This window comes from Microchirus variegatus (genome assembly GCF_963457635.1).
Source record: "Microchirus variegatus genome assembly, chromosome: 3".
In the NCBI taxonomy this organism is placed as follows: domain Eukaryota; kingdom Metazoa; phylum Chordata; class Actinopteri; order Pleuronectiformes; family Soleidae; genus Microchirus; species Microchirus variegatus.
The window spans coordinates 24,352,641-24,366,241 of record NC_139804.1 but is presented as its reverse complement, the minus strand read 5'-3'; the positions used below and the strand labels follow the sequence as shown (position 1 = coordinate 24,366,241).

General features: G+C 38.5%; 2 protein-coding genes across 2 annotated transcripts; one reads left to right on the top strand and one right to left on the bottom strand.

Annotated features, from left to right (window-relative positions):
* Positions 1–1,324: 1,324 nt before the first annotated feature.
* On the bottom strand, positions 1,325–4,731 carry get1 (guided entry of tail-anchored proteins factor 1). Its single transcript, XM_083886620.1, has 5 exons — positions 4,628–4,731; positions 2,913–3,078; positions 2,245–2,312; positions 1,874–1,988; positions 1,325–1,692 (listed from the first exon to the last, which is right to left on the bottom strand). The coding sequence occupies exons 1-5, from the start codon at positions 4,715–4,717 to the stop codon at positions 1,619–1,621; spliced, it is 513 nt and encodes a 170-aa protein (XP_083742746.1). The 5' UTR covers positions 4,718–4,731; the 3' UTR covers positions 1,325–1,618.
* Positions 4,732–5,737: 1,006 nt separating this feature from the next.
* LOC310924753 (uncharacterized protein) lies at positions 5,738–9,325 on the top strand. Its single transcript, XM_083886577.1, has 6 exons — positions 5,738–5,878; positions 6,955–6,984; positions 8,039–8,068; positions 8,159–8,197; positions 8,319–8,438; positions 8,540–9,325. Exons 1-6 carry the CDS (start codon positions 5,864–5,866, stop codon positions 8,633–8,635), a joined length of 330 nt encoding a protein of 109 aa, XP_083742703.1. The 5' UTR covers positions 5,738–5,863; the 3' UTR covers positions 8,636–9,325.
* The last annotated feature ends 4,276 nt before the right edge of the window (positions 9,326–13,601 follow it).

Here is a 13,601-nt window from a genome sequence, read left to right as displayed (position 1 = left end):
CTCGGACCTGTTCAACGTCACTGGCTATTCAGGTTTTTCTGTAAAACTGGGCTAATCCATGTCCAGGTGTCACCCATTTTTTAAAATAAAAGTAAAAAAAAGTAAAAGCACCTGTAGGAGCCATTCCATTTTTATTTTCTTATTCCTCTTCAGTCCTGAGCAGCAGGGGCAGGGGAGTGTGTTGTAAGGTGAAGACCAAGGCTGACCTCAGGGCATTTGAGTTAACACCAGGAAACAAACTGGTGATGATTATGTAGGAGGAGATGCCCACTTTTGACTGTGCTCACTTAACAACTATGTTTATTTGACTGTTTATATTTTTCAACTTATTGGACTTGATGGACACAGGAATAGTATGAACAGTAGAGATAAATAAATGCATGCTACCAGCACGGGCAAAGTTTGGGTTTCACTTCACCGTGTCAGTAAACATTAGCCAAAACCTCACTTTTCAAGTTTTTATAGATTACTTATAGTTATGTGAACTTTGAGGATTATTTATTAACCAGGTGTGAGACTCAGGCACTAACTGGAAATAAAAAAAAGGCTGATGGGTCTCCAGCATCACCACAGAGTGGCACTGCAGGACAGAGTCAGAAGGTAGCATTTCATGGGTTGGTGATGATTCTTCCTTTGCTCACTCACGCTGAGTCAGATCATTGTCAAATAATTGTGTGTATGGGAAGCGTAAGCTTTGGGTTGGAAAGCTTTAATATGCTGAAATCCATGCTGAAAATCTGATTTAATTGTTCCTCATATCGTCCAACTCTCTGATTTCTTGTCATCCTTATACCTTATACTTATACTTAGTCAGGTCCTTTCAAAGCACATGAACCAGGTCTGAGTCCTGCAGACTCTGTTCCACGAGACATCTGAAGCTACTTAGCATCACAGCCTGCTGCAGAGGAGCATGGACAAGACCATGAACGTGTAAAGAGGTTGAGCACAATTATAAGGTGGGAATCCAGTGTTTAGTCCAACATAACTCACAATTGTAACAGTAGTATAACAGATGTGAATGGGAATTTTGGGGATTTTAGTTTTTGTTCTTCTCGTTCAATCACCAGAACTGTACCACTTGGTCAAAGGTCACAACAAAGGTATCATCAAGCCAAATAATCTGAAGTATGTGCTTTTAAATTATTACTGAGGTTTATGCAGCTAATGTAACTTCTAAAACATTAGCAGTGGCATCCTGAATGGTATGTCCCAATCTGTATGCAGGATCACAGTATACAGCTACAGTATTTTCAATCTATGGTCCCAATTAATGCACCACTCAATGTTTGCTAAGTGACAATCAGTTCTCCTTTGATATATTTTTATTAAAAACACATTTCAACATTTCCAAACAATTACATTTTCAAACTACATGATCAACTACATGATCAAAACATTTTCACTTTTTCAAAATAAATTAACACAACATAAATCAACAACAAAAATGTATCATGTTACTACATGAGATGGCCAACAACAAAATGCACTGCATTTTCCCACGTTGACCTGCAGCTGACAAACAAAAACAATAATCTAACAAAACAAAGCTTTCATCAAAATGTTTCACAATAATTTAAGAAAACTGTGTGTTAAATGGTTGCGACCACAGCTTTAATCTCTAGCCCATGGCCGACAGACCAAGTGTAACTACTTTGTTGCAAACCACCAGCCAGCATGTGATTCCCACTCCACCTGAAAGAAAATAACAGAAGTCTGAATATCCTCAACAGTGAACTTCATGACATGCATTTCCTGCATATTGGATATTTTTATTGAGGTGTCCCATTTACATGTGTACATAAACTCTCTATTAGTTATTATCAAATACAAAAAATACTTTATTAATACTAATTAAGTGGTGTATCTTAATTACCTGCTACCCCTGTTGGGAAAGCCACTAAACGTTCCACTGGGGCAATCCATCGACTGGGGATCACTGTCACTGGATCAGAGTAATACTTCCATATCAAAGAGATCATCAGAGCAGCCTGACCAATTACAGAGAGACACACTGTATTAGATACATAATACATGAAAGGTATTTTATTCATTCTTAATTAATTATTCTCATGTTACTCCTTATGTCAACTTTTACATTGTTTTATTTGCCATAATTACGCACTCATGGCATTGAAAGGCGTTGCTTACAGTTTTATACCCAAGTCGCACTTCATGTGTGTTTTATAGTTACACAACAGTCTACTACGGAATTCATTTGTGCATCTATTTACAATCTCCACCTACCTGCAGTATATAAAAGACAATGTTCACCACCCACTTCATTTTGGCTTGTTGTGCTGTTCTCGATTTCACTGCAAAAGGCAGAAAATAAGCAATTGTTAGTCTCATACTCTGACTGTTGTGGTCATGCAGCCTTCATTTATTCTGCCCCTGTGCCTGTTGTATCTGTAAATGTGAAACACTGGAAATAATGACATGTCATTGGCCGCAATTCAGGCCAAATTGTCATACAGCATCAGCAACAGTATGTTGTTTGTAAGGTATTGGGCAAGAGCACAAATATATATACAAAGTTTTTGGACATTTAACAAAAATACTTTTGAATCAAACTGTTCAGATTTCCCCTCGTTGGACAATTGTAGAATTATGATGTAGCTATTCCGTGTAGTGAGACTAGAGGAAAAATTGCAATTGGATGAATGTAATACAATACAGGCCATGTATCTCACTGAAGACTAAAAACACATTCAGTTTTATGAAACTATCAAGGTGATAATTGTCTGAAATAACTTTGCATCACCTACAAATTCTGTCTAGCCACTTGCTGTACTACTCAATCATCCTGAGGCTGGATCACAACAGGGTTTTTATTAAAAAGACGTCTGTGAGCATCATTATTAGCGCTCCTGTCCCATCGTTGCTCCTCGTTACAGCCAACTCCCGTCTCTCACCATGTGTTTTCAGCTTGTCCGTCATTTTGTTGATTTTGCGCTCCAGTCTTGCATATCTAGCAAATTCATCCATCATGCTGATGCACGACTGCTCCTTCTTCATCTCCTGGATTTCAGTTCTCATCTCAGTCTCCTGCTCAGCATCTTTCTGCACCATCTTTGTGAGCTATAAAACAGAAGAGGGGGGGGGGGGGGGGAATTGGGCTGGTAAAACATGGGAAGAAGAAAAAATCTGTACCACTTGGTCAAAAAGTCACTGAATTGAAAAAGTTCTACAAGGTAAGAAACTTCGCCTGTAATCTACGACAGCAAATGTACTAAACTAACCAAGGAAACTGGTCAAAGGTCACAACAAATGTATCATCGAACCAAAGAAACTGAAGTATGTGCTTTTGATTTATTGCAGAGGTTCATGGAGCGATCTGTATCTTCTGAGACATTAGCAGTGGCATCCTGAATGTCATGTCCCAATCTGTATGCAGGAACACAGTTTTGAATCCCATACTGAGAAACATTTGTTGTCCTACCCAAATTGAAGTCAAATTATTAAGTCATGGTGTCTTCCATATTATCTATGGTGCCAATTATTGTACCACAGATTCTGGGTCGACTCACAATTTTGCTAAGTGACAATAAATATCAAGCTCTGACCTGGTACATGTCAGGCCTGCAAGTACAGAAGTGAAGTAATCAACTAGTGAGAGAATAAGTCACTAATTTTCTCGATTACTACACTTCTTCTTAGATAACATGCCGTGACTCAAGCTTGTACATTAAAATAACTTCACTGAACTTAACTGCCCTCCACACACAGTCTCAACCCAATAAATCAACTTTGAGATGAACATGGTGCACCTTATTGACTCAATGCTATAAAAACCAGGTTTGATATGAAGGAAAAATGGAGGCCAACCCCATACTTTTATCTAACCTTTATTTAACCAGGAAAAAACACATTGAGTGAGATGGAAAATATTTTTTTTCAAGTGCGTACTGGTCAAGACAGGCCGCAGCACAGTTCCAAACAGACACAGTAGACAAACAGTCAGCAGCCATACATACTGTAAAAACATAAAATAATCAAATTTCGGGATCATAATCATAAAACAGAGAGATCTACAGAAAGATGTGTCTGCTGCAAGTCGCCCAATGCAAATAAAATGTATTATTATATTCTCCTGAAAACATCCAGTGAGACCATGCCTAAGTGTTAAGTCTTAATCAAAGGGAACAGAAAACATAAAAGCCTTTTCCCCCCAATTCCGTTTTTGACCCTTGAGACAGACTGTCAGGGAATGTCCTGTCAACGAAGCCAATAGGATACTAAAGCAGATCCCGTTACAGGAGCTGTGGAGTGTTATAAAATGATTATTGTTGTTGTGGGTGTAGAAGGTCGATCACGCAGCTCCTCTGTGTCACTGCCAACCACTGGCTTTACTTTGCGTATATCTTTAGCCGTAATGCTAATATGTAAACAACTCCACAACTGCCATAATATGTTACAGTTATGTCACCCCCGCCTCTCCCCCTCTGTTGTTGGGGCTCTCGTGTGAGCCCCACCCATGTAGCATCAATTTAGCAGTGCAGTAAATAAAGCTAATATGACAGCCTGCAGTCTGAGACGAAGCTAAATACGCTAGCGGTAATGATACACTGCTGCTACTATGTACTCAACACTTGTCAGTGTCACGCATCATAACAAAAGTTTTACTTACGAAAGAGGAAATGGAAGGCAGGAGTGTTTTCATGAGGTTGCAGAGAAAAACCGAGCACAGCACAAGGAACCACGCGTACCCGGCCGCCATGTTTGCTTTTCTCCTCCCCCCTCAGTGCGTGAATGAATGAGTCTTCACTGCTGTGGAACTTCAGGGCAGGGACACAATTGTTAGGCCGTTCGGGTTATTCTGGTTATTAACTACAGCTACACGACTGTATTCGTATTTACAAAACATTTAACTCGTTGTGTAGTCCAGTGTGTGAATCACAGAGCACATGAGAAACGTGGACGAGGAAGTTTGTTGTTAGTAATTTCTCAAATAAACAGGAAAACAGCACTTCCACTGGCCGTGTGTCTTATAATTATAAGCACTGATGTATCTTATAAAAGTTATTTAGTACTTACAATAACATAGAACATAATAACAGCAGTACATATACAACAAGATAAAGGCCAATCAAATGATTGTATAGAAAAATATCACTGTTTAAAACTATGATTACATTGAAATGACATTTTGCTTACAGACAAAACATAAAACACATTTTTTAATTATGACTAATTCTAATGTTTGACCTTTCATCTAGGCCTATTTATATCAGATTGCTGGCTGATTAATATGCACTCTTTTTTCATGTCAGATAGAAATACAATAAAACTTGAAACTCCATATGTTGCTTGTGAATCAACGTCAAAAAATCTCAACACGACAAAGTAGCAAATAAGGTTAATGTTATTGATTTATTTATTTAAAGAAAAAAGGTTAACATTATAAATAGATCCAAAAAAAAAGTGAAATTCTGAATCTGTCTGGAGTTTTAACAATAAACAAAAAAGGGGCAAAGAGTACAAACTAATAAGAGGTTCATTCTCTTTGCTCACACCCTCCGTGACAGTTGACTGTGCTCACTGATTGGCACACCATCCTGTCCACACAGGTAAGATGTTGTGGTTCAAAAATATGCTGCCTCCACCTCAAAGCCAATCACAGGAAGCCAGGGGCGGGGGTTTGCTCTTCCTGGCAGCTTTGGTAGGATAAGGGATAAAATATACCAGAGAGGGATCCAATCCGGTTTGAGCTAGTTCTGGTCCTGCTTGGAGGTTTATGTTAAGTTAAACAGTCAGCAGCACAGGAGGAGGTGTGGACAGAGGTGAAGCAAGAATACATTCACGTCTCATTCAGTGTTAAAGGCATTGTTTTGTTCGTCTCTCTGCCCTAAAATCTAAAGCAACAATGGGAAGGAAAAAAGTAAGTTCAAATGTGTGGAATGTATCTCTCTATATATGTCGTATGTTTGTGTTCACGTAAATTAAATGCACGTGGCGCGTTTTTATTTCGCTTTGTACGCATTTCCCGGCAGCATGTGCTGTAATGTAAGATAATAATGGCTGGCTACAGTGTTTCCATGTGCGTGCGTGTGAAGTCCACCGCTGCTCAGGTCTGTCGCGTCTGTTGATACAGGGAAGTGGCGCCTTTTTACTTAACGCGGCCAGAGTGCAGATCACGGTTCGCTTTCTCGCCGAAGTTGAAACGCGGTGTAAACGGTCTCCTTTAATGCGAACACGGCGATGTTTAGTTGTTAAAAGGTACATATGTGGCCGCGTTTTAATCATGAGTAGTTTGAGTGTGTGCTGAGGCCAAACAAAGGGGTGTAACCGCCGTCGATGTACAGGTTGCCATTTCGAAGAAATCCCCCGCGTAAATGGCGCTGGATGGCTCGTGGATTAATGTGCGCAGCAGTTGGTGCTTAATAGATGGCGGTGTTATGTATGTAATTCCAGTGCACGATGTCGATTTAATCTGTGTATGCGTGCACTGTATTAACAAAAAAAGGGAAAAAATGCGGGTGGCGCGCACCATGAAAACGACGTGCACGTTCTTTTCTTCACGGGAGCTGACATGTCCGCGCAAACACAGCGACACATCTGGCTGCCTTCCCTGCAGCTTGTATAACCATAATGGCGGCGGAGACGTTTAATGGATTAACCGCGGGGAGGTGTAGTCACTCACGATGGGAAGATAAAGCAGATTCAGTGGAGCGATTACTCCGCGACCACTTTTAAAGTATCCATGCCTACTGAATTAAAAAAAAAGCGCCACATGTTCCGGTTGGAATACATTCAAAACCGATTGAGCATTTTTAAAGTCCATTTAGTAACGTGTGAGATCCCCCTCTCCGCTTTAAGATTGCATAATTTCTTTGTGACTAGAGGGAGGAAGAGGTGCCCATCCCCCTCTGCCTCACACACCCACTCCAGCTCACTCATGAATGGTTGTTGTTCTTGTTTTAGTAATTTCCTCCTTCATTTTTCTCTCTCTCACAGTCCTCCGGTGAAACCGATTCAAGCGTAGAGGTTTGTATTAATGTCTTATTGAAACTGATCTGAACATTTTGTCGTATTGTTGTTTTTGTAAAAAAAAAAAATAGACTGAACCAAGCTACATAATTTAGTGTAGTGATGTTTTCGTTTAATTTTTTATTAACTATTTAGTCCTGTGAGGTGAAAGCCAGCAGAGCTAGAGACGGCTAAACGAATGCAATAACATTTACAATCCGATGGATCAACTGCTTAAGCTATACAGATCTGTAAATAATTACTCCTCAATCAAAACATGACTTTTGAGTTGGTTTTAATGTAATGTGCACGTTGTGGTCTGTCCCTGGACAAACTTCAAGTCCTTGGCCTCTAGGGGGCACTGGTCAAACAGATAGGCCTCTAGGGGGCACTGGTCAAACAGATAGGCCTCTTTCTGCTTGCCCAACTCAAGTGAGCTGACCCTTATTTTTGAATTATACTGTATATGGGCATGTGGAAAAATTATCCTCATAACACTACAATCCATTTTGGATCCAGATTATAAACTTGTATTTCTTCAAATTGCTCACTGTTTAAAATAAAATATATGAATATATATACAAATCAAAACAAGTTACTAATGCATCACAGCCTACCTGTAGATGATATTAAACTAAGCAAGCTGGCTGTAGAATGGTGTCGAGTTGCCATGGTTACTGTTACTGACTGGGATTTTCATTTATTTATTATTTTCCATACGTGTCGTCGAGCCAGCCATCTATTATCGCCTGCGACAGTGTTATGGGTCAATGTCAAACCATTTATTTACATAATAAGCATCTAACAATTGTTTGTATATTGACTGAAAAATCCTCCGAATTTGGGAAATTTGAGTTTGGTAAAGTATGGCATTTTAAAATGGAAAATGTGTAGGAACTCTGATAATGAGGAATGAAAACACTTGAATAAATATAGAATTCAATTATTTAAATTACAAAAACCTACTTTGAGTGTGTTTTTTTTTTTTTGTATAATGTGTGGCAGCACATGCTGTGTATGTTCTAGGTTATAAATTATAAGTTATAATTATAAATTCTGTGTTTCTCTTCAGCCAAAGAGAAAGTCTACGAGGTTGTCGGAGGTGAGTTCTACAAAACAAAATCTGTTCAGCACATATCCTCATGTTTCTGTAGATATATTTGTTTGATCTAATTTTGTTTTTGTGTTACAGAAAGCGACGCAGCCAGAACCACAGCCAGAAAAGGCAAAGGTAAAAACCTTTTTTTTCAATTCCACTTGAGTGCTGTACCCTGAATGGTTTATTTTTTCTCTGCCAGTCACTTTTAGTCAATTTTATTTCATTGCCTTTCACATGGTTTTCAACATCATAGGCAGCTCCAAAGCCAAAAGCCAAAAAGGTGAAAGAGTCTGCGAAGGCAAAGCCAGAGGAGAAGAAAGAAGAACCTCAGGAAGAGAAAGAAGATGCTCCTGCAGAGAATGGATCTGAGGAGGTATGAAATATGTCCCTCTTTCTTTCACTTGCTAACCGAAATTGTTCAAAGTTCAAATAGAAGCAAGGCAATGATGCATGTTTTTGTCATCCTCCCAACAGGCTGCAGCCACAGATGAGGCAGAGAAAAGCGAGGACAAGGAGGCTGAAGAGGAAGAAGATGAGGAGGACGAAGAGGATGATAAAGATGCAGAGTAGTGCTAAAAACCCTTAAAACAGTTGCCAGTCTCCGTGTTCCTCCTTACTTGTACAATGCAGAGAATATTTTTATCTATTTTCTTACGACAGCAGAGTTTTTAGGGATGTGATCACAAAAATGTCTTTTAAAGAATACAAAAAAATAACTTCAATTTCATGGCTTTTGTGAAGGGAAAGTCTGAGGGTTTTCTTCTTCTTTGATTGTTCTTTTTTTTCATGCTTATGTCAGGAGTTTCATGTTCAGTTTACTTGAGACATTCCTGATAAGTTATGGTATTTTGTGACTTGTACTGCTTTTGAGTTCATTGTGATGCTGTGCCTGGTAGGACACGAGATGAAAAACGCCTGAGAGTTGTTTCATGCTAATTAACATCTTGTTTTCTTAATTATTTTCACTAGTACTGGCATTAGTCATGTGGATGTTTTTATGCAGTCTGTAATGGTACATTTGAGGACTGTTAAAATGATCCATATTGTCTCCTTTGCAAAGTCGATCGGAGCTAATCGTACATGCTGTGGTTTCGTCTTTTCAGAGTAACTGTTTTTCGTTTTGTTTTTTACTACAAGATGTATACACCACACAATGTGGATATGTGGTTTGGGGGTTTCTTTACTAATGTACAGTCTCCTCCTTTTTTTAAAAAAAAAAGAAAAGGATTTTTTTTTTCTGTATTAAATAACAATTAAAATTTCTTGTTTGTATTCATGTTCCTAACTGCTTCATTCTGTGTCCACTGATTGATTTTAATCTTAAATAAGATGATATGAACAGTGTTGAACTAAACTGTCACCGACCACCTAACTTGTGTATAAAATTATCTTGAGATCCCTTTGTCTCAATGGCATGGCCAACTTGTCTGGTTGTACAGTGTGTACAAATATAATAAATTACGCAGTGGTTGGCACACGGTAGAAGGTGCACCAAATGTAGCAAGAATATTTGCCACAATGATGGTGGGCTAAGTTTAACTATAGTGTAAGCACTTAAGATGAACACAAACCGTGCTTTCTTCTGTGTTGAGCTGTTTAAGTGCATGGTGCTGCAGTTTTCACTAATATACCTGTCAGATGAATTACACTTTGCCCCTAATACCCAGCTAAAATCAACAGTTTCATCCCAATAATATAATAGTAAATTCATTAAAAATTTGATCAAGAACAAAATGTTTATGAGTCAACTGTGGGGGGTGGGGGTTTTCTTACCAGACCATAAGATAGATGTCTTGTCTTCTCATTTGCTAATTCCAACACTGCTAATGCTGTCTGAGGAAAAGTAGTTCAGGTCATCAGTTATATTTGACATATTTCAGGAATTAAGACAACCTGAATGTAGTATCTATGTGAGTAAAATAAGCTGTCAAAATGCGAACCATCCCCAGATGTTTTCGGGGAGTACTGGAAAAGACTTAAAACTCACTGAGGTATTTATTGAACAATTGTGCACTGTAAGTATATTACTGAATACTGCCACAGTTTGTAGAAAAACCTGATCTAATTTTCTTTGTATCAGGCCAAATCACAACATACATTATTTGAAAGCACTTCACACAGTTAAGGCTTAAAGAGAAGAGGAAACCCAACAGTTGACACAATGAGCGAGCACAAGACAGCAGTGGATTGGAAAAAAAAAACCTCCCTTTCAACAGAAAGAAATCTCTGGCAGAATCAGACTCAAAGATGTGCTGCATCTGCCTCGGCTGGATGGGGTGAAAAGAAAAATGGGGGACAGAGGAGAGGATGGGGAGAGGTAGAGACAGAAGAGAGATACCAGCAGCAGATGTATATAGTATCTGTTGCATTAAGTTCACTCATATCACTTGTGATATTTGCATAGTATTACATTTATATGTAATTTATATAAGCAGTAGAATGACTTTTTGCAAAAGAAAATAGATAATTATATCAATTTTAATCATAACATAATAATGATGACAATATTACTACTACTACTAATAATAATAATAGCCTGGATCCTGCAGCATAGTTTGAGGGAGTGAGTGTGAGTGCTTCACAGGAGTTACCCAGCAGTGTAGACCTTATAGCAGCATAACTAAAGGAAAGTACATGTTTACCCAGGCCAGCCCTAACTATAAGCGCTATCAAAAAGGAATGTTTTAAGCCTGACTTTGAATACAGAGAGGGTGTCCACCTCCCAAACCGACACTGGGAGCTGGATCCACAGAAGAGGAGCCTGGTACCTGAGGGTTCTACCTCCAATTCTACTCTGCCGCTTTTCCACTATACAGTTATGGCACGGCACGGCTCAACTCTACACGGTGTGGTATGGTTTTCCTTTAATATAGTACCTCCTCAATGTGGACAGAGTCATCATAGCACGGTTGCAAACATTTCTTTTCAGTGTACTGAATCATTATACTCGGTTAAAGGTGCATTATGTAATTAAGCTAAATCAACTGGCCATAAAACCCTCTAATATGTCACAGAAACTCAGGAATAATATTCGTATAACAAACTGAACTCACCAACAACAGAACAGCCAAAATATTTACATTAAAAAAAAAATTTGCAGACTGCAAATCATGTTTATGTTTTGAAATCAGGTTTTGGCGCCACCTACCACCGTCTACCAATCATTGCAGTCAGTAGAGTCTCAGCTGCCGGGCAACCACGGGTTGCCAGTTTCGTCAGAAAACGAAACCTAAAAGATTTTGGTATTTTGAATTTGAATGTTGTAACCGTTTTTGGCCACATTCTTACATACGGCACCTTTAATTAAAAGAAAATTGTTCAGTACTTCCTGCATGACCGGAGCACAGACTCTGTCTGACACGGTCCACTGAGATGAAATACAGCGGCAGAGGTTGTGATGCTTTCGACGGTGCTGTCGCTAAATACAACAGGCTCCTCTGATAAATATTGAGGATTTTAGACATTAACATGCTAAATGCATGTCTTCAGGATTTTAAAGTCTTTTTAATTGATTTACAGTTTGCCACTCTTCCAGTGATGACATTCAGTGGCCGGCAGTCTGTCGTCACATTTAGTATCAGCTCAGCTCACTTGGAACAGGGGGCCAGTGTAGAGAACCTCTGGAGAACTGGAGTAAAATGCTCTCACTTTCTAGTTCCTGTAAGAACTCTAGCAGCAGCATTTTGAATTAACTGGAGGGTTTTCACAGACTCGTTGGAACATCCTGATTGTAACGAGTTGCAGTAATCAAATCTAGATGTAAAAAATGCATGAACTAATTTAGTTTTTCAGCATCCTTTAAGGACAAAATATTTCTAATTTTCATAATGTTTTGCAGGTGGAAGACGGCTGTTCTGGAAAATAGTTTTATGTGTGGATCAAATGGCATATTCTAGATAAAAAACATGTCATTTAGACATGCTTTGAGTTTGTCTCCAAACTCCAAAACAATGGAAGTGTATGATGTGTGTATAGGTCCAAACGCTGAGCCCCATAGAAACTCCAACAGTGCATCAAGGAATTAACATGGACAAACTGGAATCTATCAGATAAGTGTGATTCAAACCAGCAGAGGGCAGTACTTAAGGTCCCAGGTGTCTGCTTCAGTCTCTGCAATAGAATATGATCTTTGTGTCAAATGCAGCACTAAAATCTAACAGGTTGAGTCTAGAGACTAAACCATTATCTGAGGTGAAGAGAAAGTCATTGGTAACTTTAGTGCTGTTTCCATACTAAATCTGAATCCAGACTGGAAATCTTCAATGACTGTCACTGCCTAGATATTCACATAACTGTTAACTGGTTTTTCTAGTATTTTAGAATAGAAGGAAAGATTGTATGTACGTCAATAATTTGCTAAAACGTCTGGGTTGAGGGTACATTGTTTGAGCAAGGGTTTAATAACTGCAACTTTAAAAATGTAGGGTATATATCCAGTTAAAAAGCATAGGTACGTCCTATATACAACATTTTTGAACAGTTTGGTGGGGTGGGATTGGATGATGATGATAAAGATCTTAACTCAGGGAGATTTGTTGGGGAAAATGTGTAACTGCACATCTGGTGCTTCAGTAGCTTCTAAAGCTCTTGTGCTAAAAACAAATGAACCTACACCACTGGGAGGGAGGAGGAGGAGATTAAAAAGACAGTTGGTCTAGTTGGCCGGAGGCTGGAACATCAGCACAGCCTCCAGACCTAAACCCCATCAAACTGGTTTGACATTGACTGTGGAAACCTCTGCAGCAGTGTTCTGTCGCTAAATGAATGAGACATACAAAAATGAACATTCTTCCAATAGAAGATCCCCGTTTTTAAAATAGCCATGTGTTTGACAGGTTTGTTCCACTAAGTCCTGATCAGAGTGATTTTTGAGAAATAAAGCTACAATTGGGAAATTGGCATGTAAAACGAAATTATTGTATGTATATTTAAGACGAAGACAAAAAAATCCAGGCAATGAAAATGTGTTTGTATAACATATTAAAATATGTTCCAATCCAATGAGATTTTAAGGAATAATTAAAAAAAAAACAAAAAAAAACACAGAGTATCTCAAGATAAATGTAAAGAGGAAGCACATACAAAAAAGTGAATAATTAAAACAATTATTATTTTGAGCATGGAAGGTGGATAAAATGTTTAGATATTTAATACTAAAGATAAAATAAATTACCCAACTGTAAGAAAATCATACTAACAAAATGATATACGAAATAATTAAAGCAGATATTAAACTATAAAGATTAAATAAAGAAAAAACATCACAGGTCATCAAAGTCAATATTGTACTAGCTCTTGTCGACAGACACAGGCTGATATTAAAACAAAACAATTAGAAATCAAAGGACAGAATAAAGCACATTTGGCAACGTTTGTCTATGACGTCATGTGCAGGAGCTCACGACCTTCATTGGCAAAAAGGGGGGCGTCCGTTTTATAAATTTGTTGTGTGAACGGTATTAAATGTTATAATTGTAGTTATTTTAACACGTTTTGTTGTAATCTGTGTCAGAAGCTGATGTTACGGCGAAATAAG

Excerpts from the sequence above, each read along its gene's own strand:
- get1 (XM_083886620.1), bottom strand. The coding sequence starts at position 4,717 with ATGGCGGCCGGGTACGCGTGGTTCCTTGTGCTGTGCTCGGTTTTTCTC. Across the intron at positions 1,989-2,244 it reads TTGTCTTTTATATACTGCAG|GCTGCTCTGATGATCTCTTT; the intron begins GTAGGTGGAGAT and ends GTAATTGGTCAG. Across the intron at positions 1,693-1,873 it reads TTTCCCAACAGGGGTAGCAG|GTGGAGTGGGAATCACATGC; the intron begins GTAATTAAGATA and ends ATTTTCTTTCAG.
- LOC310924753 (XM_083886577.1), top strand. Across the intron at positions 6,985-8,038 it reads AAACCGATTCAAGCGTAGAG|CCAAAGAGAAAGTCTACGAG; the intron begins GTTTGTATTAAT and ends GTTTCTCTTCAG. Across the intron at positions 8,069-8,158 it reads AGTCTACGAGGTTGTCGGAG|AAAGCGACGCAGCCAGAACC; the intron begins GTGAGTTCTACA and ends TTTGTGTTACAG.